The sequence below is a fragment of the Nyctereutes procyonoides genome, unplaced genomic scaffold (assembly GCF_905146905.1).
Source record: "Nyctereutes procyonoides isolate TBG_1078 unplaced genomic scaffold, NYPRO_anot_genome, whole genome shotgun sequence".
In the NCBI taxonomy this organism is placed as follows: domain Eukaryota; kingdom Metazoa; phylum Chordata; class Mammalia; order Carnivora; family Canidae; genus Nyctereutes; species Nyctereutes procyonoides.
This window is the reverse complement of record NW_026575052.1, coordinates 41,591,593-41,617,013: the sequence shown is the minus strand read 5'-3', so window position 1 is coordinate 41,617,013 and position 25,421 is coordinate 41,591,593. Positions and strand designations below refer to the sequence as shown.

The following is a 25,421-nucleotide window of genomic DNA, read 5'->3' as shown; positions in this document are numbered from 1 at the left end:
ATTTTGCAGAGTTCAGACCTAATGTCTAATTCTATGAAGACTGACAAGATAGTCCTCTTTCTGTTCGTGAAGAACCCTCCCCCTCCCTCCTACCCATCCCCATGTCTTAATTAACATTTTGCAAAATAAATCTAGGGATGCGTGTCCCGAGTTGTAGGAGCCCCCCCCCCCCAACACACAAATCAGCTGGAGGAAAATAAGAGAGGGGAGAAATAAACGCCTCACAGAAGAAGCTCTACTCGCCAGAAGAAAAAGGTCGAAAGTCATTAACATGTAAATGGTGCTTTTCCCATTCCAAGGCACCTTAGCGCCGAGACTGCCCCGGGGACTGGACCGGCTCCGAACGCCGCGTTAGGCAACTCGGGGCGGGGGCGGGGCGGGGGCGGGGGCGGGGGCGGGGGCGGGGGAACCCGGCCGGTGGCCAGACCCTGCCGGGAAGAGGGACGTGCCGCCAGGGGCACTGGGTTCGGGGAGGGCCGAAACCTGGCCGAGGGTGACATTGTCGAGCCCTTTCCGGCACAGCCTAGGTTCCTTCCCCCTAACGCGCTCCACTGGTCCTGTACACTGTAGCCTTTCCCAAAAAAAAAGAGCGCAGGAAAAAATAAAGATGTACAAAGACTGCCGCTCCTCCTCGTGCGTCTCTGGCGGAGGCGGAGGCGGAGGCGGAGGCGAGAAGGGTGTCCCACATCGCTGACTCCAGGTTGTAAACAAGATATCCCAGGAAACTCTGTGAAGTTTTATTTGCATATGTTGGGAGAGAGGAGGACAAAAGGGGAGAAAAGCCTTAAAAGAAACACACACACATTTTTTTATTTTTTATTTTTTTGGTTTGCAGCTGCACGTCTGCTGAACACTGGGTTTCTTTCGCTTTGCACCAGGCAACGACCCTGGACGCCACCTGCGCGCCCCGCGCGGGGTCGGGGGTGGAGGGACGGTCCTCGCCCGGGTTCCCCGACGCCCACTGCAAAGGGCGGTGAGAATGACAGGCCGTAAGCCTGGTAAGCCCTCTCGCCGGCACCCGCCCGACGCACCAGCACACCGAATTTCGAAACGCAACCTCCCGACCGGCCGGGCCGAGATTGCGGCCGGGAGGAAGCGGCGCACGGCCGCCGCGGAGGCTCCTCCTCTCGCCGGTGCAGCCCGGGAGCACCTGGCGGCCGGGCGAGGGCGGCATGCGAAGCCCGGGGCGCCTCTGCGGCGGCGGCGTCCCCGCCCGCCTCGCCGGGCCGCGCGGGCGCCGGGCCCACTCGCTCCACCTGCTCCCCGCCGGCCCCGCGGCCGGGCCCCGTGCGCCCGCCCGGCCGTCCGGGCCCAGCGCCCGGCGGGCCCGGCTCACGCAGTTGGCGCAGGCTGCCCTACGCCAGCGGCGCAGCGCCCGCCGGCCCGCCCTCCCCCTGCGCTCTCCCCGCCCCCTCCCTCCCTCGCAGGGGCCGAGCGAATGTAGCCCGCGAGAGAAAATGGCGGCGGCGGCGGGGAATCGCGCCTCGTCGTCGGGATTCCCGGGCTCCGGGGCGGCGAGCCCCGAGGCGGGCGGCGGCGGAGCGGCTCTCAAGGCGAGCAGCGCGCCCGCGGCAGCCGCGGGGCTGCTGCGGGAGGGGGGCAGCGGGGGCCGCGAGCGGGCTGACTGGCGGCGGCGGCAGCTGCGCAAAGTGCGGAGCGTGGAGCTGGACCAGCTGCCGGAGCCGCCGCTCTTCCTCGCCGCCTCGCCGCCGTCCTCCTCCCCTTCCCCGTCGCCGGAGCCCTCGGACGCCGCGGCGGGCGGGAGCGCCTTCCAGCCTCTGGCGGCGCCGCAGCCCCACGGAGCCGCGAGCCGTGGCGGCGCCCGCCCTCCGGAGCCCGCGGCCGCCCCGGACGGCGGCGCCCCGAGCCCCGCGGGGGCCGAGCCCGGGGAGAAGCGGACGCCCGCCGCCGAGCCGCCTCCTGCAGCGGCCCCCGCCGGGTGAGCAGCGCGGCCGGGGGCGCGGCGGGGACCCGCGGGGCGGGCGGGCGAGGCAATGAATGAACCCCGGGCCCCGCGCCGCCCGTCGGGATCCGAGCCCTCGGGGACCCCCTCCGACCCCCTCCGGCGGCGGGCGGCGGCGGGCGGCGGCGGGCGGCGGCGGGCGGCGGCGGGCGGCGGCGGGCGGCGGCGGCCGGGGCTCGGCCCGGGGGGCGGCCCGGGGCCCCGGGGCGGGGACGCGCCGGAGAGTTTGTTATTGTGTGCGGACATGTGACAGGCGTGCGAGCCGCGCCGCGCCGCGGGGACCCGTAGAGACGAGGTGAGGGGTCCGGGGAGCGGGACTCCCCGAGGTGACCCGGCTCGGGCCCGCGGCGCTGCGCTCGGGGCTGGGCTCGGGGGCGGGCAGCAGCTCGGCGGCGGCCCTGGACGAGAGTCCCGGGGATCGCGGGCGCTGAGGCCCGAGCCTGCAGGCTGGCGGTGGTCCGGAAAGGGGCGGGGTGGGTGCGGAGCCCGGCCGGGGGCCGGGGGTGGCGGGGGCCGGGGGTGGCGGGGGTGGCGGCGGGGGACGCGGTGAGGTCCTCCCGACCTTGACAGGCGGAGCTCCTCGGCAGGTCCCGGGCCGGCGGGGACCCGGACGCCGGCAGCCGGGCCGCGCGGGGCTCGGGGCTCGGGGCTGCAGGCTCCGTCCGCCTGTCAAAGCGGTGCGGGCGGGCTGCGGACTCGAGGACTTGGGTCTCCGCTCTGCGCCCTCGAGGGGCCCCGCCTGTTCTTGGGAATGCGCACAGCGCCTCTGAGGTTTGAGTGACTTCGGTTTGGAGTTTGAATCTGGCCTTTGAAGTGTGCGTTCGGCGGAGCGGTGCGAGAGCCGGACCGGATGCGTCAGCCATTCAGTCGCGCCGCGGCGGTGCCGGCTCCCCGCAGCCTGTGCGGCGCGGCCGGGGTCCGCGGCCCGGGTGCGGGGCGTCCCGCGGGCTGCGGCTGCGCGGGCTCCCCGCCGGCGGCCCCCGGGCCCCGCTAGTGCGGCGGCGCCTGTGCCTCACGGTACGTGCGACCCAACGGACCCGCCGTTCCAGGCCTGACCCTTTCTGTACAACTGGAAAAAAAAAAATCTTTATTTTAAAGAAAATTCTTAAGTGTGACAGCGGTAATTTTTTTTTTTTAAGGGAATTTGGGGAGTGTTTGCACAGCATAGTCCTGATGAGTATTTCGAGTTGCTGGAAATGTTTTTGTGATACTTAACCGTTGCCCCGTGGAGTCTCCTGACCTTTATTCTGAGTATTTTAAACACTATGCCTTATATCTGTTTCCCTTGTGAGACGAATTTGGCAATAGGAATCCTTGGTTTAGCACTTTGTTGAGCTCGATTTCTTTATTTATTTAAAACCGCAGTTCATTTATTACCAGGGAGTTGCACCCCCCCCCAAAAAAAAAAAAACCTGAAAATTATGGTCAACGTTGGGCCGTGGCAATCTTGAGAGGAAAGGAGATTTGTGGCTGTGATAGTTTACTGTGTGCACTTGTAAATATGACTTAGTCTAACAAGAGTTAGGTTCCTCTATGCTTTCCTACTTCTGTGAAGATTGAATTAAAACCTCACTAGAATAATTCTTTGAAGGCAATTTATAGTGCAAATGAGCTCCAGATAAAAATATTAGGCATTGAATTTTAAAAGTTAATTGCATCTGTTCTCGTGAGAGCAACTTGAGAGCATAATGTTAGAGCATAACATTGCATCTGTTCTCCTGAGGGCAACCACACACCATAAGAAGACTAAGGTGGAGGCAGATCGAATTCAGGACGGAGTAACCCACGTTTAGTTTTTGCATTTTATAACACAGGTTTTTTTACCCCTCTTTGTAAAGGAGCTATTTGTTTAATGAGGTAATCAGCATTATCTATTTTTTAAAAATGAATTTCATTAGCCAGTATGCTAATGTCATACCTACAGACTTCATTTATAGTAAAATGTTGATTCTCTAATCTTGAAAATACAGTGATTTCTCCTTCCATTCCTTGTCTGTGGGATTGAAATTAATTTGCACCTATTTGTATAGATACTTTGATTATAAAGAGTTCAGTGAACTTTACATTGTACTTTTTTGACAGTTTTTTTTAAAATATTTTATCTATTTATTCATGAGAAACACACAGAGAGAGAGAGAGAGAGAGAGAGAGAGAGGCAGAGACACAGGCAGAGGGAGAAGCAGGCTCCATGCTGGGAGCCTGACATGGGACTCGATCCCGGGACTCCACGATCACACCCTAGGCTGAAGGCGGCGCTAACCCGCTGAGCCACCTGGGCTGCCCTTGACAGTAGTTTCATTTGTACTTCCTAGAGGAAAATAAAGCACTGATATTTTGAAGTATTTTTATGTTTCAGTAGTAGTATAGATCTGGAGCTCCCTTCTGCCTAAAGACTTACCGTACTTTTTAAAGAGAATTCTATTTTAATTTCAGAATTAACTTCAGTTTTTTTTTTATCTTTGATGTAGAAACACAAAATGTAGAAAATACATTTGCAGAGTATAAATTATGTAAGTTATACTCATATTAAAAGATTTTATGTCTCCCTCTCCTTTAGGGTAATAATTGAAATCAATGAAAGTTTTGTGCCTGTAAGTGGCGCCCAAGGGTTTGGAATTTTAACTTCTATTACAGAATTAGGAACTTTTTCTTCCTATTTATTGTCTTTGAAGAAAAATTACAGTGTTACTCTCCATTGAACAGGCTGTTGTGAGTTTGGTAGATATAATTACTCTATCCTATTTTTGTGACTTAAAAAAACCCTAACTATCAATTTGCTGGCCCCATGAAAGAACAAGATATGCTGTGCTTGTTAATGTTAGTTTTTGCTTAAAACTAAAGCTATTTCATAGGCTGCTTTTATATCCTCATATAGCCTTCAGCTTTCACTTCCTTTTAGAAGCTGCTAGGTTAAAAATATAATTTAGTGACTTTTTACTAGAGTAGATATAGGAACTTCATTGCCCAAAAATAAGTTATAAAAAATTAAATTGATGATTTTTATAAAACAGTATAAGTAGTTACATAAAATTAACTTAAGTGAATTTGTAAGTTTTGTGGTTTTGAATTGTCTCAGTTCTGTTTTAAATCAGGTAAGAAGGGGATCCCTGGGTGGCGCAGCGGTTTGGCGCCTGCCTTTGGCCCAGGGCACGATCCTGGAGACCCGGGATCGAATCCCACGTCGGGCTCCCGGTGCATGGAGCCTGCTTCTCCCTCTGCCTGTGTCTCTGCCTCTCTCTCTCTCTCTTTCTCTCTCTCTCTCTCTCTCTCTCTCTCTGTGACTATCATAAATAAAAAAATAAAATAAGATAAATTAAAAAAAATAAATCAGGTAAGAAAATCAATGCATTCTTTATTGTATTTAACCTTATTAAATATAATTCTGAAAGAAAAATGTCAGAGCTGTAGTTGTCGCCAACTTTTATTTTCTTTTCATATCTGATTTTGGCAAGGGTGACTGGTTAACCAACATTCCTTAATGTATGATTTCCAATACTCTATAATAACTCCATTTTGTTAGATACAAAGCCCAGGAAGTAGCCCTGTTCATTGATATTCTTTCCCATCTTCTATCGTACCTCACGCATATGTGGCATGTTTTAAAAATGGTCATTGCCTTACTGACTTGAAGATTTCAAAATAAGAAAGGAGTGTTCTTTGTTTTCAACAAGAGCAAAATTACCAGCTACAGCTTGCCTAGGCTGTCTGCTCATCAGTCCTTGACACTGGCTGTGAGCATTCCAGAAGAAGAAATAATGGGGTGGCAAGGCAGTTATGGAGAATGGATTCCCCTGAGGGAAGATATGGGGCATTCAGAAGTGCTCTGAGTTAGAAAAGCACAACTTTTTCATTTGTAACCCATTTTCTAGGGTTGAGAAGTATTTTCTCTGTAAAGAAGGCAATAGAAAAACTGGCATAGGAAAGTAATAGTCTCCAGAGGCTGCTTAAGAACTACACCATATTGCACCTCTAACCTTGGGAATATTTTGCGTATATCAGATATACCAAGTATATCCTTAAACTTGGTTTTTCTCTGTCCTTGCCTTTTTATATCCTAAGTCAGAAGTCAGAGCTACTTAAAAACGTAAATGGGTAGAAGATTAATGTGAGGAAATGTGCAGTTGAGGAACAGACCCAAGTTGTCTTTAACAAATAATTTAAGAATATTTTTAAACATGAAAGAAGTAATCAGGAACAGAATTAAATGGTTCAATGCAAAACAGTGAGATTAGTCAGGTGCTCTTCTTATAGCAAGATTATAGGAGGATTTTAGCTGTGGCTGAAACACATTCATTGAGCATACAGATACATTTGGATTCCTTTTATGTAGTCATCTTTCTTGCCTTCTGCAGGTCAGGCTAGTTAGTTATATATAGTATCTCATTTCATTATCACTACAGCCCTCCAAGGCATTGTCATTTCTATTTTCAAGAGATGGAAACTCAGATTTGATGCTAAAGCCCTGTGATCACATAACTAGAAGAAAGACCTGGATCAGTCTGACTCCACAGTTAATTTCTTTCCACCTTCTATGCTGCTTTTATTTTTCCAAATTAATAATAAATTAATTGGTAATTTTTTTAAGGAGGAAGTTGTTCTGCAGGAATCCTAACAAACACAATAAATAGAACTCTACTCAGTGCCTTAGCCAATATAGTTGTTTCTTTGTATGTGTATATATTACATAGTTTTCTGTAACGTGTTAGGCAAGGAGAATAATTGATTCATGCTCAGTGTTTCTTAGATTTTTTGATTTGTGCTATAAGTGGGGGAAAATAAAGCTGAAAGTAACATCACTCATGAATCTAAACCATCACACATGGAGAGAAACTGTTTCAGTATAGCTGTACCTTGTTCCTTTGTTGTTTTTTTATTTCATTCATCCAAAGTTTACGAATCTCTGTAAGACGATGGTCTGGGTTGTAGAGAAAAAGATCATTAATGCATAGCCTCTGTTTCTCTTGGTGGGTTCTAATATGAATGTGTTTAATAGAACCATGTTAAGCGCTTTAAGAGAGACACCCAGATTAAAAATTAGTGCTCTGAATCTCATCCACAACCTTACACACTGTATTCCTATACTGAATACAGTGGTATCTCCCTAACTTTCTGAGCAATTAATTGGCCTTCCAGGTTAATAGTCAAGGGTAGTGGCTTTGTTCTGATTTCTGCTTGTATATTTTGGTCTGCTAGTTTTTGCTCCTGTCCTTTGGTCTCTTTCCCCTTTCTTAGGTCAGGTCTGTGCTGTAGTTTTTCCATTTCTAGAATAATGGAAAAAGGAATCTAGATACAGATTAATTTCAAACTATTTCTCCTTATACTTTTAAGAGGAAAGTCATGAAATTGCAAGTTCAGATGCTATTTTTTTTAAAGATTTATTTATTCATTCAGAGAGAGACAGAGAGAGAGAGACAGGCAGAGACACAGGCAGAGGGAGAAGCGGGCTCCATGCAGGGAGCCTGACGTGGGACTCCATCCCGGGACTCCAGGATCACGCCCTGGACTGCAGGCGGCGCTAAACCGCTGCGCCACCGGGGCTGCCCACGATTTTTTCTTTTTTTTTCTTAAAAGAACATTGAGAGGGGTTATAGGGACCAAGAAACTCAATACATGCCAATGGTGGTTTTAAAACTTAGTCTTTATTATTAGTAACAGCAACTCTGCTAGTTAAGAAAACCTTAGGAAATGTCAAATATGCTCTAGAGTATAAGATAATAAAAAAAATCCTTATCTTCATTTACTTTATGGCATATCACAGTTGGTTTAGATATGTTAGGTATGGAAGGGGGTTCTGTATTGTTAGTGATTGTGTCCTTTGGAATACCAGTCTGGTTAGTTTTGTTAAGAGATTGAGATGTCATACAGTACAAAGGACTGTTAAGTTATTAATACCCACAAAGCACATATTTCTGAGAGTAAAGTATGATACCCGAGAATTATTAATGAGGCCATCGGACCTCTTGAAGACTGGTGGAAGTCCTTGGAGCTTACGCAGTGCTGTAGTTAGTGCATTAACTAAGTTTATCACATGAAAGTATAGTGATGATGAGTGTATGTGGAGTAAGGAAAGAGTAGATACTGGGTGGAGACTTTACTGTTGACAGATAGACTGGATCATTACCTTTTGTAATTGCCTATAGTCATTTAACTGGTATATTATCAAATAATCTTCAAACTGGTCTTACAGCATTCTAAATACTAAATATCAGTTGTTAACAAACAAGGAACTCTTATTATTCATACCATTGCCCGGTACCTAGACTAGTGTCCAACACCCATGAATATTAGGTGCCCATAAATGTTAGGATGAATTAATTTCCTGAAGTGATTATTTTTAAATTAGTGTATCTGAAGATTATAGTAATTTACTTCGATATGGTTTTAATCATCATCTAGTTTAAGGTAAGTTTTGAAGGCAAGGACTGTTTCTTATGTAGTTATATATAACAGTAGTTGGTATTTAGCAATCAGTGGTTGATAATATTGAATGTATATAATGTATAACTTAAGTTAGCTTAATAGCTAAGTGTAGTTACAAAGAAATTAGAGCCATGCTCAAACTGTCAAATGCTAAGAAAATTGAATTTCTGATATTTGAAGTGGTTAGTTATTTGGGCCAATGGGTAACCCTCCTAATTTTCTTCTTAGCCCTGGCAATTCTTCCTTGGGGGCCCATCATCACCATCTTGAACATTAATATGAGAAGATCCTTAGGGTGATCCTAGGGCTTCTGTCATTGTGTCTTCTTCATCCCCACCACTAATGCCTTTAGATAATTATTGATCATTCACAAGTGATTGCCAAATTTATTTTCCTAGCCACGATCTCTCCTAAACTCCACACCTATGCTTGTCTGTATGAGATTTCCATACTCAGATATCTAAAACCAAATTCAGGGTTTTTTCTACACCTGGTCTTACAAATATATTCTCTGCTCATGAAATGGCAGAACCAGAACCTAGGAGTTACCGTTGATGACTCCTTGTATTTAGTCCACCATCACAGGCTGGGGATTTGACCTTTTTACCACATTTCTAGGCCAGGGTTCCATGATCCTATATTTATATTGATGTAGTCGCCTCTTGACTTGTTCCCAGTATCCTTTCTCCCTTCCAATCTGTTCTCCATATATATTTTTAAATTTTATTTATTTATTCATGAGAGACACAGAGAGAGAGGCAGAGACGTAGGCAGAGGGAGAAGCAGGCTCCATGCAGAGAGCCTGATGCAGGACTTGACCCTGCATCCCTGTTCTCCATATTATATGACCAGAGTGATCATTGTAAAATGTTAATTTGATTATAACAATGTTACTCTAGAAAAGTAAACAAGATTAAGTATAAAAACTATTTTTTTAAAGATCTTATTTATTTAAGAGAGCATGCGCACGCGGGAGAGAGACAGGCAGACAGAGTATGTGAGCAGAGGGAGAAGCAGACTCCCCGCTAAGCAGGGAGCCCCATGCAGGGCTCCCTGCGGGGCTCTATCCCTGGACTCTAGGATCATAACCCAAGTCGAAGGCGGACGCCTAACCAATTAAGCCACCTAGGTGCCCCCAAGATTAACTATAACAACTTTGTAAAGGGGCGCCTGGTTGGCTCAGTTGGTTAAGCATCTGCCTTGGGCTCAGGTCATGATCCCAGGGTCCTGGGATTGAGCCCCACCTGGGGCTTCCTGCTCTTCTCTTCAGGGAGCCTTCTTTTCCATCTCCCTCTGCCTGCCAATTCCCCTGCTTGTGTGCTTGCACTCTCTCTGTCAAGTAAATTAAAAAAATAAATAAAACTAAAAACTTTCAGAAGCTTGCCATTTGGTTAAGGACCAGGGAATCCTTAACTTCCCCTACCCAGTCCCTGCCCTGTCTGGCCCCTGCCTTCCTCTCCAAGTCTATCTCAGATCGCACTTGCCCTTGTTCTCTGCAGGATTGCCTTCTTTCATTTCCTCAAACTCAGCACACTACCTCCTGCCATAGGGCTTTGGCATGCACTGCATGCTCCCTCTGCCGGGAACACTTTCCCCAGTCCCAAGTCAGTACTTAATAGTTCAAATCTTAGCTCACTGGTACTTCCGCAGGGAAGCTTTTCTTCCCTGATCTCTCAGACAGGCTTCATAGCAGTGTCCCTACTCTCAGTGTTGTGGTTTTACATTTGTTATCTCCTCTGATGAATGGCTGCCTTCTCCAGAAGACTGTAAGACCTGAGTGGAGAGTGCCTGTGGCTGGACAGGGACTCAGCACCTAGCAAAATGCCTGGTCCAGAGTAGCCCCTTGGTAAATATTTGTGGAATAAATGAGTAAGGATAATAATGACACGACAAGTTCAACTTAGTAGGTTGTGTGTTCTTCACCTTTGGTCAGTTGTAGTCTGGGACCTAGCTGAGACAGGATTAAACAGCAAAAGGCTTGATGATTGGTATTGCCACGTTCTCAGTTTATGATAGATTCATTGGGAGGTGTCTAGACTAGAAGACACGCCAAGTGTTTTGAGTAAGGTAGGACAGCTTAATGTGGTATGGAGGAAATAGCTATATAGTAGTCCCTGCCTCCCATTTCCACAGTTTCACTTTCGGAGGCTTCAGTTACCTGTAATCAGTCACGGTCTAGAAGCAGACTATCCTCCTGACACTTCATCATTAGTGAGGTCACTAGTAGCTTAATGCTACATCACAATGTTTATGTCATTTATCATGTTATATCATCACAAGAAGGGTGAGTACAGTATAGTAAGATTTTGAGAGTGTGACCAAGTTCATATAACTTTTATTAAAGTATATTGTGATAATTATTATTACTATCTTACCTAATTTATAAATTAAATTTTATTGTAGGTATATATGTATAGGAAAGAAAACATACTATACATAGGGTTCAATATTATCTGTAGTTTCTGGCATCACCTGGGGTCTTAGAATGTGTCCCTTGTGGAAAAGGGGAGACTGCTCTATTGCATGATAATCTGCTGTAGGTTAGAAGAACTTACTATCTGTATGTAATTCTTTTGTACTTACTAGGGGGGTGAAAATATGTGTGTATGTATATTTATGTATATGTGATATCTATATTCATGTTTATACTCATATATACATAAATATACATATAAAGGTATTATGCATTAATACAATGATTCATTTTTTCAAATTCTTAGAATGTTATGTAAACTTAAGATACCATTTTAGGATTCTTATCCCTTGAGTATATTTATATTTTGTGTATAATTATACTCAAAAAAGTGTTATGCGTTAATTTTTCTCTTTTAAGTACTCTTAATGTAAACTTAAAATACCACTTCTGGGATTCTTTTTTTTTTTTTTTTTTTATTTATTTATGATAGAGAAAGAGAGAGAGAGAGAGAGAGGCAGAGACATAGGCAGAGGGAGAAGCAGGCTCCATGCACCGGGAGCCCGATGTGGGATTCGATCCCGGGTCTCCAGGATCGCGCCCTGGGCCAAAGGCAGGCGCTAAACCGCTGCGCCACCCAGGGATCCCCACTTCTGGGATTCTTATCCCAATAATCCTATTTCATGCAAAATATATTAATTTTTTATTAATAATAATTCATCTTGGAATAAATAGTTCACATTTGCATCAAAGAAAAAATTTGCGGGAAGCCCGGGTGGCTCAGTGGTTTAGCTCCGCCTTTAGTCCAGGGCGTAATCCCGGAGTCGCGGGATCAAGTCCCACATCAGGCTCTGCATGGAGCCTGCTTCTCCCTCTGCCTGTGTCTCTGCCTCTCTCTCTCTCTCTCTCTCTCTCTCTCTCTCTGTGTCTCTCATGAATAAGTAAATAAATAAATTTTAAAAAAGAAAAAAATTTGCTAGGCAAATACTGTTTAAGATTTTACGAAGCAAGAGCCCACGTTAACATAAAACATTTTAAAGTTTACTGATGGTAACTAAACCCTGCAACCTCCCTTATCTAGAACATGGTTTAGCACTAAGAAGTAAGGAAAAAAGGCTCTCAGCTGCCAAAGGGCCTGTAACAAAATCTGTCCTTTGAAGTTCTTTGATTTTACACTTAACGAGTTCCAGGGGCATTGGCTCAGGATTCACTGACACTTATTTAAGATATTATTCTTGTAGTCTTATCCATTTGGTATCTCCCAACACACAGCAATCAAAAAGCAGCCAATTGGAAGGACTAACAGAATGAGGAAGGGACAGGTTCCCTGATGGCAGCAATATAGTCAGAGAGAGAGAGACTTGACGGCAAGAGAGGAGAGAGGGAGGGAGAAGAGGACCACACAACCTGGCTGTCGGGACACCTGGTATGGGATCTTTCATTTCTACATGTCTGGATAGCTTCTCAGATTATGCATTTTATTTATTTGTTTGTTTATTTAAAGATTTTATTTATTCATGAGAGACACAGAGAGAGGCAGAGACATAGGCAGAGAGGGAGGAGAAGCAGACTCCATGCAGGAGCCTGATGCGGGACTCGATCCCGGAACTCCAGGATCACGACCTGAGCCAAAGGCAGACGCCCAACCGTTTGAGCCACCCAGGTGTCCCAGATCATAAATTTATTAAATGACAGAACTTTCCATATTACTTTTTGGGTACCAATTTCCTTATATGTAGAATGAGTGTGATCAGGGTTGTGTTTTGTAATGGTGAGTGTGGTGGCTCATCATTGTAAGGTTGTGGTGTTTCTTTCTACTTGGTGAACTGAATTAGAAGGCTTATTATATATCAAGATTTCCATTCAAGATAATTGTAGAAAGTATTTTGATCCTTAATGTGGTAAGCTTCTAAGTTACCTAGAAGAGATATTCCTATGACCTTGTTGATACTGCGTAAATGAAATGTTCTTTAGAATTGCATAAAGTTGGATGGTACTCATTAGAAATGTCGTGTGGATTGTGGGGAAAATCTTTCTTGCTTTATTTGTTGGTCTGAGTCACCTTATAGCTGTAGCCTGTAGTTTCTTTAAGAAACTTGTTAATCACCACCACCACAACCACTGGTATACACTGACCTTTCTCCTAGGAAGACTGAGGAGTTAGGCAGTAAACTCCAACTTTGTAACATTGATCAAGTTACTTGATGACTGCAAGATTTTTGGTTTAATTTCTTGCAAAAACATTCCTCATGTCTGTATGGTCTAAGATGATAAGTGTTTTGAAACACATTTCACATTTCTTCTTTTTGCTCCTTCAAGACAATGAGTTGATTGTATCTCATTAATTTTCCAGGTTTCTATTAGTATTCTTAAATTCTGCTTTGGGTAGTAAGTAAGATTATTTTCATTAAAACTTAGATTTTAGAGATTCCTGGGTGGCTCAGCAGTTGAACGTCTGCTTTTGACTCAAGTCCCACATCAGGTTCCTTGCATGGAGCCTGCTTCTTCTCCCTCTGCCTCTCTCTCTCTCTCTCTCTCTCTCTCTCTCTCTCTCTCTGTGTGTGTGTGTGTGTGTTTCTCATGAATAAATGAATAAAATCTTTAAAAATAATAAATAAATAAATAAATAAATAAACTTAGATTTTATAAAAGATGTGACATTAATGTAGATATTAACATTCCTGAAAAATTTTAGTGTTATAAGTTTATTTTGAATCTTGAAAATATGTTTCACTTCTGATGCACTGACATCTCTTTGCCATTGTACAAGGTCCTAATGATGTTTCTGGGATTCAGAATTTACAGAATTAAACTTCATTAATAAAATTATTGGGCAATCCTTTTAAAAGCAATAGAACAATTAATTTTTAAAAATTTATATCTTTATCATTTAACAAAAAGGACTATACATTGTAGACTACTATACAATTTTCTTTTTTTCTTGACAGTGTTATCTGATAACAGAGCTGTCTTTTTAATGACTGAATAATATTCCATCATGTGAATGTCACATTAGCCAGTTTCCTATTTTTAGACATTTATATACTTTGTTTTCGGATTGTTCTGTTAAGCTTCAGTGACTATCATTGTACATACATTTTCAAATATTTGTGCATTTAGTTCTATAAACCAAATATTCAGAAGTGGAATTGCTGAGTCAAAGAACACACATATTTAAAATTTGACTCCAGAGCTCAGTTGCCCTGTCAAACGGTGTACCAGTTTATATTTACCTCACAGTATGTGAGAGTGCCCATGGCCCCACATTTTGGCCAACATTAGGTATCATTGATCTTTCATTTTTTTGCCAGTCTGGTGGCTAAAAAAAATGGTTTCTCACTCAATTTGTAATTCTTAGCTTTTTAGATCATTGTACAATTTGTCCTGTTTATTACTAGTTTCATATTTCTTTGGTATATTTCCTTTCACACATGGGTAAGAATTGTTCATTTTTTCTTACTGGTTTGTAATCATCCTTTGTATATTAGAATTTTAGCTCTGATATGTATTATAATTGTTTTCCTCCACTTCTGTGAGTTATGAATTTCAGTTACAGTATTTTTCCATAAAGAAGCTTTAATTATTTTTTCAAATTTCAGTTCTTTCTTTTCATTATTTCTATTTAAGTCTTATAGAATGGCTTTCTAGAGATGCAGTGTTGTATAGTACTCAAGAGTACAAGTACATGAGTTCTAGTCACAGTTTCACAACTACAAGCAGGGTAACTGGGCAGTTACTTAGCTTCTTTGCACTTCAGTTTTCATAACTATGACATGATAATGCCACTTCATAGTTGTTGCAAAGACTGTTTATTATATAGTTCTTCAAACAGTGCATGGTGCATGGGGAACACTATGTAAGTAATAACTGTTATTATTCCCTAATTGCAGAATTATCACACTTCATCAGTGTTTTATAATATTTTTATGTATTTTTAAAATATATGTATATTTATTCAAGAGAGAGAGAGAGGGCACAAGCGGGAGGGGCAGAGGAAGAGGGAAATGAATCTCAGACAGACTCCATGCTGAGTGTGGAGCCTGATGTAGTGCTGGATCTTATGACCCTGAGATCAGGACCTGAGCCCAAACCAAGAGTCCAACACTTAACCATCTGAGCCACCAAGGCTCCTGTTTTTATGTTTTTAAAAAAATAATCACTGACATCTGAAGTTTAAGAGGTGACAGAGGGCTCTAACTTTATTTTTCCCAAATGACTAACAAGGTGTTCCAGTACTATTCATTGATGAAAAACATCCCCTTTATCATATACTAAATTTTCAAACATTTGGAAATTCCCAAATACATTCCTTTATTCCAGATCTTTTCTTATTAGGAGCCTAAACTCCTAAATAACCACATTTCAAATTTTTTACAAAAATTTAAAAGAAAGTCATTGACTAGAGAAAGAGGAGGTATCAGGAGACCATTAACTGTATCTTTGCTGACTCATTCTGATGGATATTTTGGTTCCCGAAATGTCTTGGCTTCAGTGACAGAACCCTGCATCCAACTACCTCTGGGATGGTTTCTCTAGAAGATGCAGCTCTGGCGTCACTGCAGCTTCCACGTTTCCAAACTGATTACTTTTCCTCTCCAGCATTCCCATCCTTTCCCTTCAATCACTTGGTTGTTCTGGATTCCTGTTGGTAATGCCTGCTACCATCTCCCAAGTTGCCGTGCTCCTACTCTTCTGGCTTTCTCCTTGTCAGCGTCCGAGCAGCCTCCAATTCTAGTGTTGCCAGTTCTCTGCGGGCTTTGGAATCTACACCACAGCTGCTAACCCAGGGTGATACCACTGTCACCTCATCCTGATTCTTGCAAAGCATCCTTCGTAACTAGTCTCCTACTTTTAGACATGTCTTCCTGTCTTTTCCCTACACCGCAGTTAGACTGAGGCTTCTACAGTTCAGGTCTGACCTTGACACTTTGTCCATGAAACTTTCCTTCATCTTCAGAATGAAGTTCAGACTCCTTATCATAGCTCAGAAGCCTCTGGCGACCAGCTCTGCTTCCCTCTTAGGTCCCCCTTCCAGGACACCCTGCTCTAGGCATTCTAGGGCCATGTTCATATTTTTGTTTTCCCAGCTTGCCCCTTTTTTCTTAGTGTGCTGTTTCCTCTATCTGGAATACTCATTTTATTTCCACTGTGAGATTTTTTTAAATTGTTTTTTTTCCCTTTGTAATAGTTATTGGTATTCTGCTAAATATAAACATGGCTAATTGTAGAAGTCAGTACTGTGTTGTAAATTTTGCTGAACTCTTTGTGTAAAGTTCTTCAGTATCTGTGTTGGATTTGCTACTTTTAAACCTCTTCAGTTTTTCTTCTGTCAGTGTGTTGTGGTCATGTCTTAACTGAACAACAGTGTTTTACAAAGAGTTGTTTGTAAAGTGCACATTTTTATAAAGTGAGCCAGATTTTTCAATTTGTATTAAAATTTCAAAGGTGCAAAGTTTGGAAAATATTTTGGTACCATGCAATGTATTACTGTCTTTGAGAATAATCCCAAACCATCATTCAGAGAACAAACATGCTAAAATGCTGCAAGCACAGACAGGGCTTGATTGTGTCCTGGGCACATCATCACAAGGTTTATATCAGCTGCCTGGCCTCCTTAGGAAAGGTCCCAAGGTGCTGACGGGCTATAGGAAGACAGGCATATCAGATGTGGGAAATCTCTTTTTGTCTGGTCTGTGGGTACTCTCTCTAGAGAAACCAAAAGACAGAGCAGTAAACATGCCAAGGTGAATGCCTATTGCCAGTACTCTTATCCCCCTCCCCCACCTTGACACTGCCACTGTCCGTGCCTTCAGGAGCACTCTGAGTCACTGCTGTGAACCAGGCACCAAGGTGCTGGGAACCCAGCAGGGATGATGCCTGTGAAGGAGTTTAACAAGTTAACAGTCTCCTGATGACACGGGGTGTGCAGGCCTTAGTCAGCTGGGAGTGAGGCCGGTATAGGGAGGGTGTTCTGGGAAATGAGAGGTCTGTGCCAAGTCCCAAAGAATGCAGAGTTATTAAACAGGTGAAAGGAGCTTGCAGGGAGGTTTCATGACTGCAGCGAGCAGGCCCTCTGCTACCATGAAGAACTGCAAGTATAGTTCAGGTAGCTCTGGGTGGAGGGCAGGGTGTAGATGGGGCTCAGGAACGAAGCTGGGGACAAGATTTCTGTCTCTGTTAGAAAGGCATGCAGAGCTCCCTGCTTCCATATTGCTCTCAATGGCTAGTCTTTACATTTTTGTGCATAGGACAAAACTTTTGTAGTTTGACAGGTTATCACAGTTTGCTAGGAAGTGGATCAGGAGACCCAAAGGAGTTGCATCAGAGCTGGTGCAAGATAGTCTGCAGCCACCTTTGCACTGCCAACAACTCCCACAGTTTCAAAAGTTCACAGATTGGGAGGTGTTCTCTTGCAAAACAAATTCCATCCACTTTGATCCTGAATGTGGTTTTGGAACTGCACATTTATATTTCAGAGATGGCACAGCATGGTAATTAGGAACCTGCATCCTAAGAGTCAGATCTGTTAGCCATTTACTACTGTTGGTCTCCAGGGATCTCACTTAACTTCTCTGAACTTCACATTTCCTACCTCAGAAATGGTGTAAGTGGAGTGATTAGATGAAATAATGAAGCATGATTCTTGACCCAGAAATGTACTCAGGAAAATTAACTGTCAGTAACATCACTGCAAGTAACCATGAAGACTCACTAATTAATAATTTGTGCAGATGAGGATAAGGTTAAGAGATTCAAGGTTACCTTACTAGCTACCATTAGTTTAGCAAAGGTAGTGTGTGTAGATTATACATCATCTTGAGAGCAATTTATTTTTCCTTATTATTTTGAAATTATTTACTAGAATACATAAAAACATAACTTTCAAAACTATATAAAATGGTATAAAGCTATCACTGGTAGTACATAGATCTAGAATCTCATCACTTTATGAGGACATAAGGCTAGTCTCCTAGGTTTGGTTTTTCTCATCTGTGAAAAGAGAAGGTTGACTTACATATTCTCTTGGTTCCCTTAAAGCTCTAGCAACTTCCCACTAATTTAATTTAAAAGTTACCCCAATTATTGAAACGACAGTTGGTTTTTTGAACTTACAAACTCTTAGAATTTTAAATCTGGATATCAACTCTAAGGAGAAATAGTAAGGAAAATCAGTGAAGGCTCAGAAAAGAGAAATCATATTTGTTAAATGACCTTAAATGATGAGAAAATATTTACTGTTTTAAAGCCTATAACTATACTGGGAGAATAGTGTTTTACAAAGTCAAGAGAAATTAGGACTGAGTAGTTAGCATGTTTGTGTTTAACAGATACTGTTAGAGAGTTTTGAAAATAACTTTAAATATAATTTTTGGTAACTAAACTGTTAAAAATGGTCTTTTTTAAACATCAGCTTTAATTGTATAAGGAACAGATATCCCCAGGGATAACCTCTAATAAGCAAAGCCCTCCTTGGACTTTTTTTCTGTGTTTATAAAGTTCTTTCCATAAATGCCCATATGTATACATACTTAACTTTTTACTTAAAACTTTATTTTGTGTTGTTTGATGACACTTAATTGTATTTTTTCCTGATTATGAAAATTCAAATTCAATTGTACGGGGTGGGGGGTCTTTTCACATAAATTGGATAGAGTTGGCAATTCTTAGTAAGTATGAATTTTACTATGAATTTTTTAATCTAATAATTTGGGGCTCAAGTTATAGAAAAATTAGACTTTCTAGTAGATTTGGAATAGGACTTTTTAACTGACTTAATCATTGTGATTGTACCTAATTGAAATGTATCTACAGAAAACTCTTGCCCATACACAGAACTGAAGCTGCTTTAATTCATTGCTGGGTACATCCAATACTAATTACTGTTTGTCTTAGATACCTGGTAGTGAGGAATACTTGACCCTTTCTGCTTCCATCACAACCCGTACATTTAGTTCCAGTTGTTGGGATCAGTTATTCAGATATTTGGGAGTAGTTACTACATGCTATAGGCTCCTGATTTATTCACAGACACAGCTGTGATGAGAAATAAAGGAAGTTCTTTTCAGTCTCGGTTGCATTAACACCATTCTTCTAGGTTATTGTGACTGATTGTGATAACTAGCAATAGTTTTTGTTACCACTAATAAGGTAGGTAAGATTGTCATTTGCACAATGCAAACTCAAATCATCCTGCAGTTTTATAAGTGCATGGTGGAACATTCCCTCCACTGCAGGAGGATTTGCTAGGGGTTTTAAATAGTGCCAAAGATGCAGGAGAACAAAGCCTTCCTTCTTGGGGCTTAGATGCATAAAGACAGTTTTGGCACCAAAGAGAAAAGGTTTATGCTCAAGAACTTCTTGCTTTTTCTTCTCCCTCTTCCTGGGCCAAGTTTTGGTGATAAGACATAAAACCGTTGGTGTCTGAAGTCAGCTTATCTCTAAATATAGCAACTTGGTAAAGAAATGTGCTCAGAATTACACTGTGTAATAAAATGCTTTATTCTTATCAAAGGTTCTCCAAAATACTGAATGTCGCAGATATTAATTACTAAAAACAAATTAGTAGAAGTTTCTTATCTGAGTAGAGAATATGGTTGGCCAAACACTGAGCCAAATGAAGTATTTTTTTCTGAGTTGTGTCTGTTTCATATTCCCCTGCCTACAACACATACACACACCCCAACCCCTCAAACACACACTTGGGTCTTGCCTTTTCTTTCACCCATACAGACAAATTGTTCTGGGATTTGCTATTACAAGATCTTCAGTAAGCCACCTACACTGAATTCTTTGAGATATATATATATATATATATATATTTTTTTTTTTTTAAAGATTTTATTTATTCATGAGAGACAGAGAGAGAGAGGCAGAGACACAGGCAGAGAGAGAAGCAGACTCCTTTCAGGGAGCCGGATGTGGGACTTGATCCCTGGTCTCCAGGATCAGGCCCTGGACTGAAGGCAGCGCTAAACCACTAAGCCACCCATGCTGCCCGAATTCTTTGCTATATAGCAAGGTTCCTATAATGCCACTGTATTCACACATTTTCTTGTATTTCTCAGTTCTTATTAAAAATAAATCTTACTTTATAAATCATTTATTGAGCATTGATAGGATTTGCCTTTGTGATCAATCTGCTCGGCACTTTGAATTACTTATACCATACTTTTACTACTAGGCTGATTATCTGTTCTCATGTTATCGAGTTACTTCTGCCCCAGTATGTTACTTCATGGAAATGCAGAGCACAGGATCTACATTTTATACTGGCTGAAACCGGTTTGTTTTTAAATCTGTCACAGAAGTTAGCCCAGAGATCTAGAAAAATATGAGCTATCAATTATTGATTTTTTAAAATACCTAATCTAAGATTGATTTTTTTAAATTGTACTAAGGGAGATTGCATGTATTAAAAACATAGATAATAGCACTTCTATTTTGTTAAAAGTTTCTACTTAAGGGGTATATTTTAAATGTTCATATTTTCCCATATGCTTCGTGACCCACATGTGTCAAATCTTCTTAAGTACAATATTGTATCTTTTTTCCATAAACCATTGAAATATCCTTGGAAATTTTATAACTTTACCATTCTAGCTCTTTCTTCTACAACTCTTTACCTGTGAAAATGGGACAAAATCTTGGGTTCTTAGGATGATGTGTAAAAATTTGGGGTTTGGACACTGTGAGGACCTGATAGCCATCACCACCCCTCCCCCAGGATTATATGTCATGGAGGAAATGGTAAAATCAGCGCTTTTAGCTGTTGTGGCTTTCAGTTTCTGCCCAGCAGCCCAGTAGTTATTTTGGGGTCTCTCCTATAAACTGGGAAGTGAAACATTATTGAGTCTCACCCTGGATCTTGAGCAAAGAGGGGTCCTCTGCTATGCTACAGCTAAAGCCAAGTAGACTGCCTGGCCCCAATGAGTTCAGATACCCCAGAACTGCTGTTAGATAAGACTCACTCAGGATATTGACTTGTTCTGCCCTGCTGGAGCATAGAGGCCGCCAACCGGACTTTTTTAGGAGACTGGATCAGGAATAGGTGGGATGGAGAACAGAAGGGACTGTTGCTAGTGGCAGTGGTAGCAGCATCATCCAGAATCAATGTTTACAGCCCGTGAACTACAAAACTTAATCACTTATTATAAGGTGATTAGACTCTGACAGACGGAGATGGACCACAGAAGACCCAGGCCTTAATTTTTTGTTAACCTCTGATTTGTAACCCAATGTTTTTCTAATTGTTCCTTTTGTAATTCAAGTTCATTCAGACTAAGTACCAGTGGGCCTTTTGACTCTCCTTCAGAAACTTGGTAGATTGTTCATTTCACTTATTAAATAATATTTGGAATCATTAACTGTGTCTTTCTCTCAGAACTTTAAACATTTAAAGATTTTTCGTATATTCTAATCTATTTCAAGATATTTACAATTGCTTATATAGGACTAATTAGAAAAAAATAGGAACAAATGAATTTGATAAGAATTTTTCTTTGACTTCTCAAGAGTCAAGTAGCCCAACATAAAGGTGAAAAAAAAGGTAGAAAATACTTTGAAAACCAAAATTATTCTGGTAGAAAACTTCAGTTTTCTTTCCTGTTTCAGTTAAAATGAAAAGCCTAATCAAATTGCAGTTCAAATTGAAGATTTCTTTATGAACACATCTGATTCCTTCTTTTTCCTTTCAGCTATTGTATAGGGAATTTTCTCATGTCTAGTTGAAAGGTATTTAACCTGCTGTCCAGGAGCTGATTGTGGTAGACTAAGTTTTAGCATTGCCTCACACCAGCTGGCCTGTCCCCAATACCATTTTCCCACCTCTGCAGGACATTGAGTCAAGTAGTTTAATGACTTTGAGTTTGTCCTTATCTGTGAATTGGAAATAATACCTTTCCCACTTCGAGAATTTGAGAAGATCAAATGAAATGATGGATATGAAAGTGCTTTCAAAGGGTAAAAATGAAGCACTAGGATTTAGGGTCCCAGCATTTTAGAATTCCAGAGTGCAAGCACCTGCCTCTCTAAATATCACAGTGGCATTAGAGATGTTCAGTCACCAATTGGCGGGGGGGGGGGGGGGGGGGGGGGGGGGGGGGGGGGGGTTGCTGAGGGAAGCCATGGAGTGCAGGGCTGGGGTGGCTGGCCAGTGCTGATTCCCCTCAGCTTGTCCTAGTTCAGCAGGGTACTCCTGTGTGCGGATCTTATTGGAAAGAGCAGTAATAATTCACTTCCTCTATGCCTGGTCCACTGGTTTCTCTCGTTTAAGCCTTGCTCTGTCCTTGTGAAGTGCAGTTTTATTCCCATTTTACAAGTGAGAAAGAAGATACTGTGAGAGGTGAGATGACTTGGCAGCTATTAGGCAGTGAAGCCTGGATGTGAACTCTTTTAAGTTTGAATCTAAGACTGTGCCCTTAACTTTTATAATAATCTTTCTTTCTTTTTTTTTTTTTTTTTTTTAGATTTTATTTATTAATGAGAGACAGAGAAAGAGAGAGAGGCAGAGACACAGGCAGAGGGAGAAGCAGGCTCCATGTAAGGAGCCTGACATGGGACTTGATCCCCGGTCTCCAGGATCAGGCCCCAGGCCAAAGGCAGCGCTAAACCGCTGAGCCACCTGGGCTGCCCTGGTGATAACTTTTTAAATTATGTTTAGGTCTCCCAAAATATACAGGAGGCATCAGTGAAGCATGTTGATACTTTTCACTGTGATATGAAGTTCTTATAAAATAAGGACAGTTGTAAACACAAAATCTTTTTTTTTTTTCCTGTGTTTACTGTCCTAGAGAAGAGAGTTGGCTCTAGGCTGCAAATGTGGTTGAATTCCTTAACACACAGACCTTTGCCCACAGAATGGGAGATGTACTTAAGGTGCATGTGCATTAGAAGTGGTCATTGTTAACACTGGAACCTTCACCCTTAAGAGAGTGCATGCACAGACTTTGTCTCCCCTGTACCCTGTGACATAGCCCTCATTCCCATTTTGCAGTTGGTGGGAATACCTCAGAACAGTTAGCCTCTCCACACAAGTGAAGTAGTAAGAGGCAGAGTGAAAAATCTGACCCTGTTTTGTATATACACACACACTCCCTCCTGTGCTGCTTTTCCTCAGCTTACACCTGAGTGTCCTAGAGTGTTTCAGACATTTTGAAATTTCTTTATACCTAAATGTAGTTATTAGAACTCTTTATAAGTGAGTCTTGAAAAAAATTGTTTTCATGTCCAGTGATTTTAAATTACAGCTCAGTTCAGACTTCAGCATTCTTTTAGTTGATATATTTTAATTGTTGGTTATTCCTATTTACTAATTTGCATAAAGATGTCAATATCTAAGGCTAACATCTAATACAGAGGTACGCCTAAGTGAATTTTAATTTACTTTTTCCTTTTCTAAAATTTAAATTCAATTTGCGAATATACAGTATAGCACCCAGTGCTCATCCCATCTAAGTGAAATTTAGTCCATTTATTCTCTTGTTGATATTTGTTCTCACCTAGTAATATAAGTTAACAAATACCTGCCTGCCAAGTGTGGGATCTTTAGTTTGTGTTCAGCAGGCAGCTTCTTTGATAATTAAAAGAGCTTAGTGGCTTTGAGAGAAATCAGTAATCTCCCTGACCCTGTGCTTCCCCCCACCCCCAAACAAAGGAGATTATCTTTGAGTTTAATTATAGAAAGGCCACTCAGGTAAAAATGAAGCTCCTGCAGGGCAAGAAAAATATCTTTGCCCTTAACTGTTTTCCCCTTATTTTGTTTTCTTAAAAATAATAGTAATGCGTTTGCTGTCCTGTAAATCTTACATATGTGCTCCTTATATAAACTTACACTATCACTTCAACTCAGTCCGTGTTTACTGGTGTACTATGTACATACTGCTGTGCTAGGAACTCATTTGGGAAGATAAAGAGATGATTCAGTTCTTGTGCAGTCTAGACAGTTATTGACTACTGATAGCTAGTTTCAGGAGAGACTCTTGGAGAAAAAAAGTAGTTGTCCATTCTACTATGGACTTGACAGTATTCATGTATATACTAGGTATGAGGACAGCTTCATAAATGCTGCCTGTTGATTATCCTTTTAAGGTACAAATGATGTAGGCAGTAAAGAAAAAAAAATGAAGAAAGAAATACTGTTATGCTTTAAGAAAGCCCTCTTAATAAAAATGTATGTTGGCACACACAAACACACACCCCAGAAAAAAATGAAGAATGATGCAGTGTCAAACTCTTGAAAATGATTTTATTATGTATATTTTATTTGTATACATCTTTTAAGAAAATTTCTTGTGGACAGTAAGATAGGCTTAATCTTACATCTTACTACGGTGATAATGATTCCAGCTTTGGGAATGAAGTTTCAAGGCTTCTCATGAGTGTTTCTAAGGATACCTTTGCTCAGCTAAACCCTGGGTTATTCAGAATCTTTCACAGTTGCTGAGAATTGAGGAATGAACTTGGTGGGCAAGTTTAATTCCTTTACAGATAGGCCCTGGCTCATTTCTGGACCTCTGAAAGAGTAGTAGGGAAACTGTAACTCAGGTTCCTCCTTCTGAGGAGTGCCAGGATTTCCTAGAAGAGAGCAGAGGAACCTGCAAAGGAGCCTGAGATATCATAAGACACACCCGAAAGGCAGGGGAGAGGACATTGTCTAAGGAGAAAATGGTCAGCAGTAGCAGTGCCACTGGGCAAGGAAATCCAAGGGTGGCAGAGTATGTCTCCTGACCAGTTTTTGTGGAGTGAGTGGTGGGCATCCGAGCCGCTGTGCTTTGTTAGGGGGTAACAACAGTGAGGAAGCACAGGCTCCTCTTGAGAAGCTAGTAGAGGACAGAAGGGGAGTGAGGGGAAGGCCTAAGGGCTAGCAAAAGGAAAGAAGCATTTTAGAATTGATTTGGTTTGTTTTTATAGAAGGCTAGGAGAGGGAAGAACGTGTATAGGCTAAAGAGATGGAGGAATGAAGGTTTTGTTGTTCAAGCAGCAAGTGTGCTTTTTTTTTTTTTTTTTTTTTGCAAGTGTGCTTTTTTGAAACACTGACATTTCTCCAGGAGGAGGCTTGGAGGGTACTTGACTGAATGATGAAGAGGAAGCCAGTCTGTGATTAAAACTTTGCCATGGTTATGAAATATGTAGATAGGCATTTTTTATGTGTTTAAATTATTGTAATTCATGACGTAACAAAACACTCAACAAATTTATTAAGAACCGGTTATGTGCCAGGTACTAGGACTACACCAGTGATGGAGCAGACAAAAATCCCTGTTCTTACAGAGATTATGTTCTAACAAAACATGGTTGTAAGTGTGCTTGGAACCCATTTCGTGGTTTCTACATGCAGAGTTTGTTCATGTTTTATGGACTTCTCTGTGGATGGCAAGAAACACTTTTTTTTTTAAGTGACTTTCCTGCCACAAGTGTTCAGAAGATTGTTTTTTTCCAAGCCCTCTTGGTGACTCCTTACATCTCTCGATACTTTCCTAGAAGTAGTGTCTTTATCCCATTTTTAATTTGGTCAGCATACATACCTGACTGCTAGCCAGTCAGATTTTGATGTTTGAAGGTGTAGTGTGGCTGTGCACTTGGGGAGGTGATCCAAGACTACTTTCTTGGTAATAATAAAGTATCAAA

General features: G+C 42.2%; 1 protein-coding gene across 2 annotated transcripts in view; it reads left to right on the top strand.

The window, feature by feature from the left end:
* Nucleotides 1–975: 975 nt before the first annotated feature.
* The window catches only part of MAP3K1 (mitogen-activated protein kinase kinase kinase 1), a 79,214-nt gene continuing 54,768 nt past the window's right edge, over nt 976–25,421 (top strand). Inside the window, exon 1 of one of the 2 annotated variants that reach the window (XM_055332033.1) lies at nt 976–998. Coding sequence is in view for 1 of the 2 variants with exons in the window: in XM_055332032.1 (XP_055188007.1) it covers nt 1,458–1,939 (482 nt within the window). In the remaining variant the exon portion in view is untranslated. Of the gene's footprint in view, nt 999–1,426; nt 1,940–25,421 lie in introns of those variants that run through there. The other variant, XM_055332032.1, reaches the window with a different exon arrangement.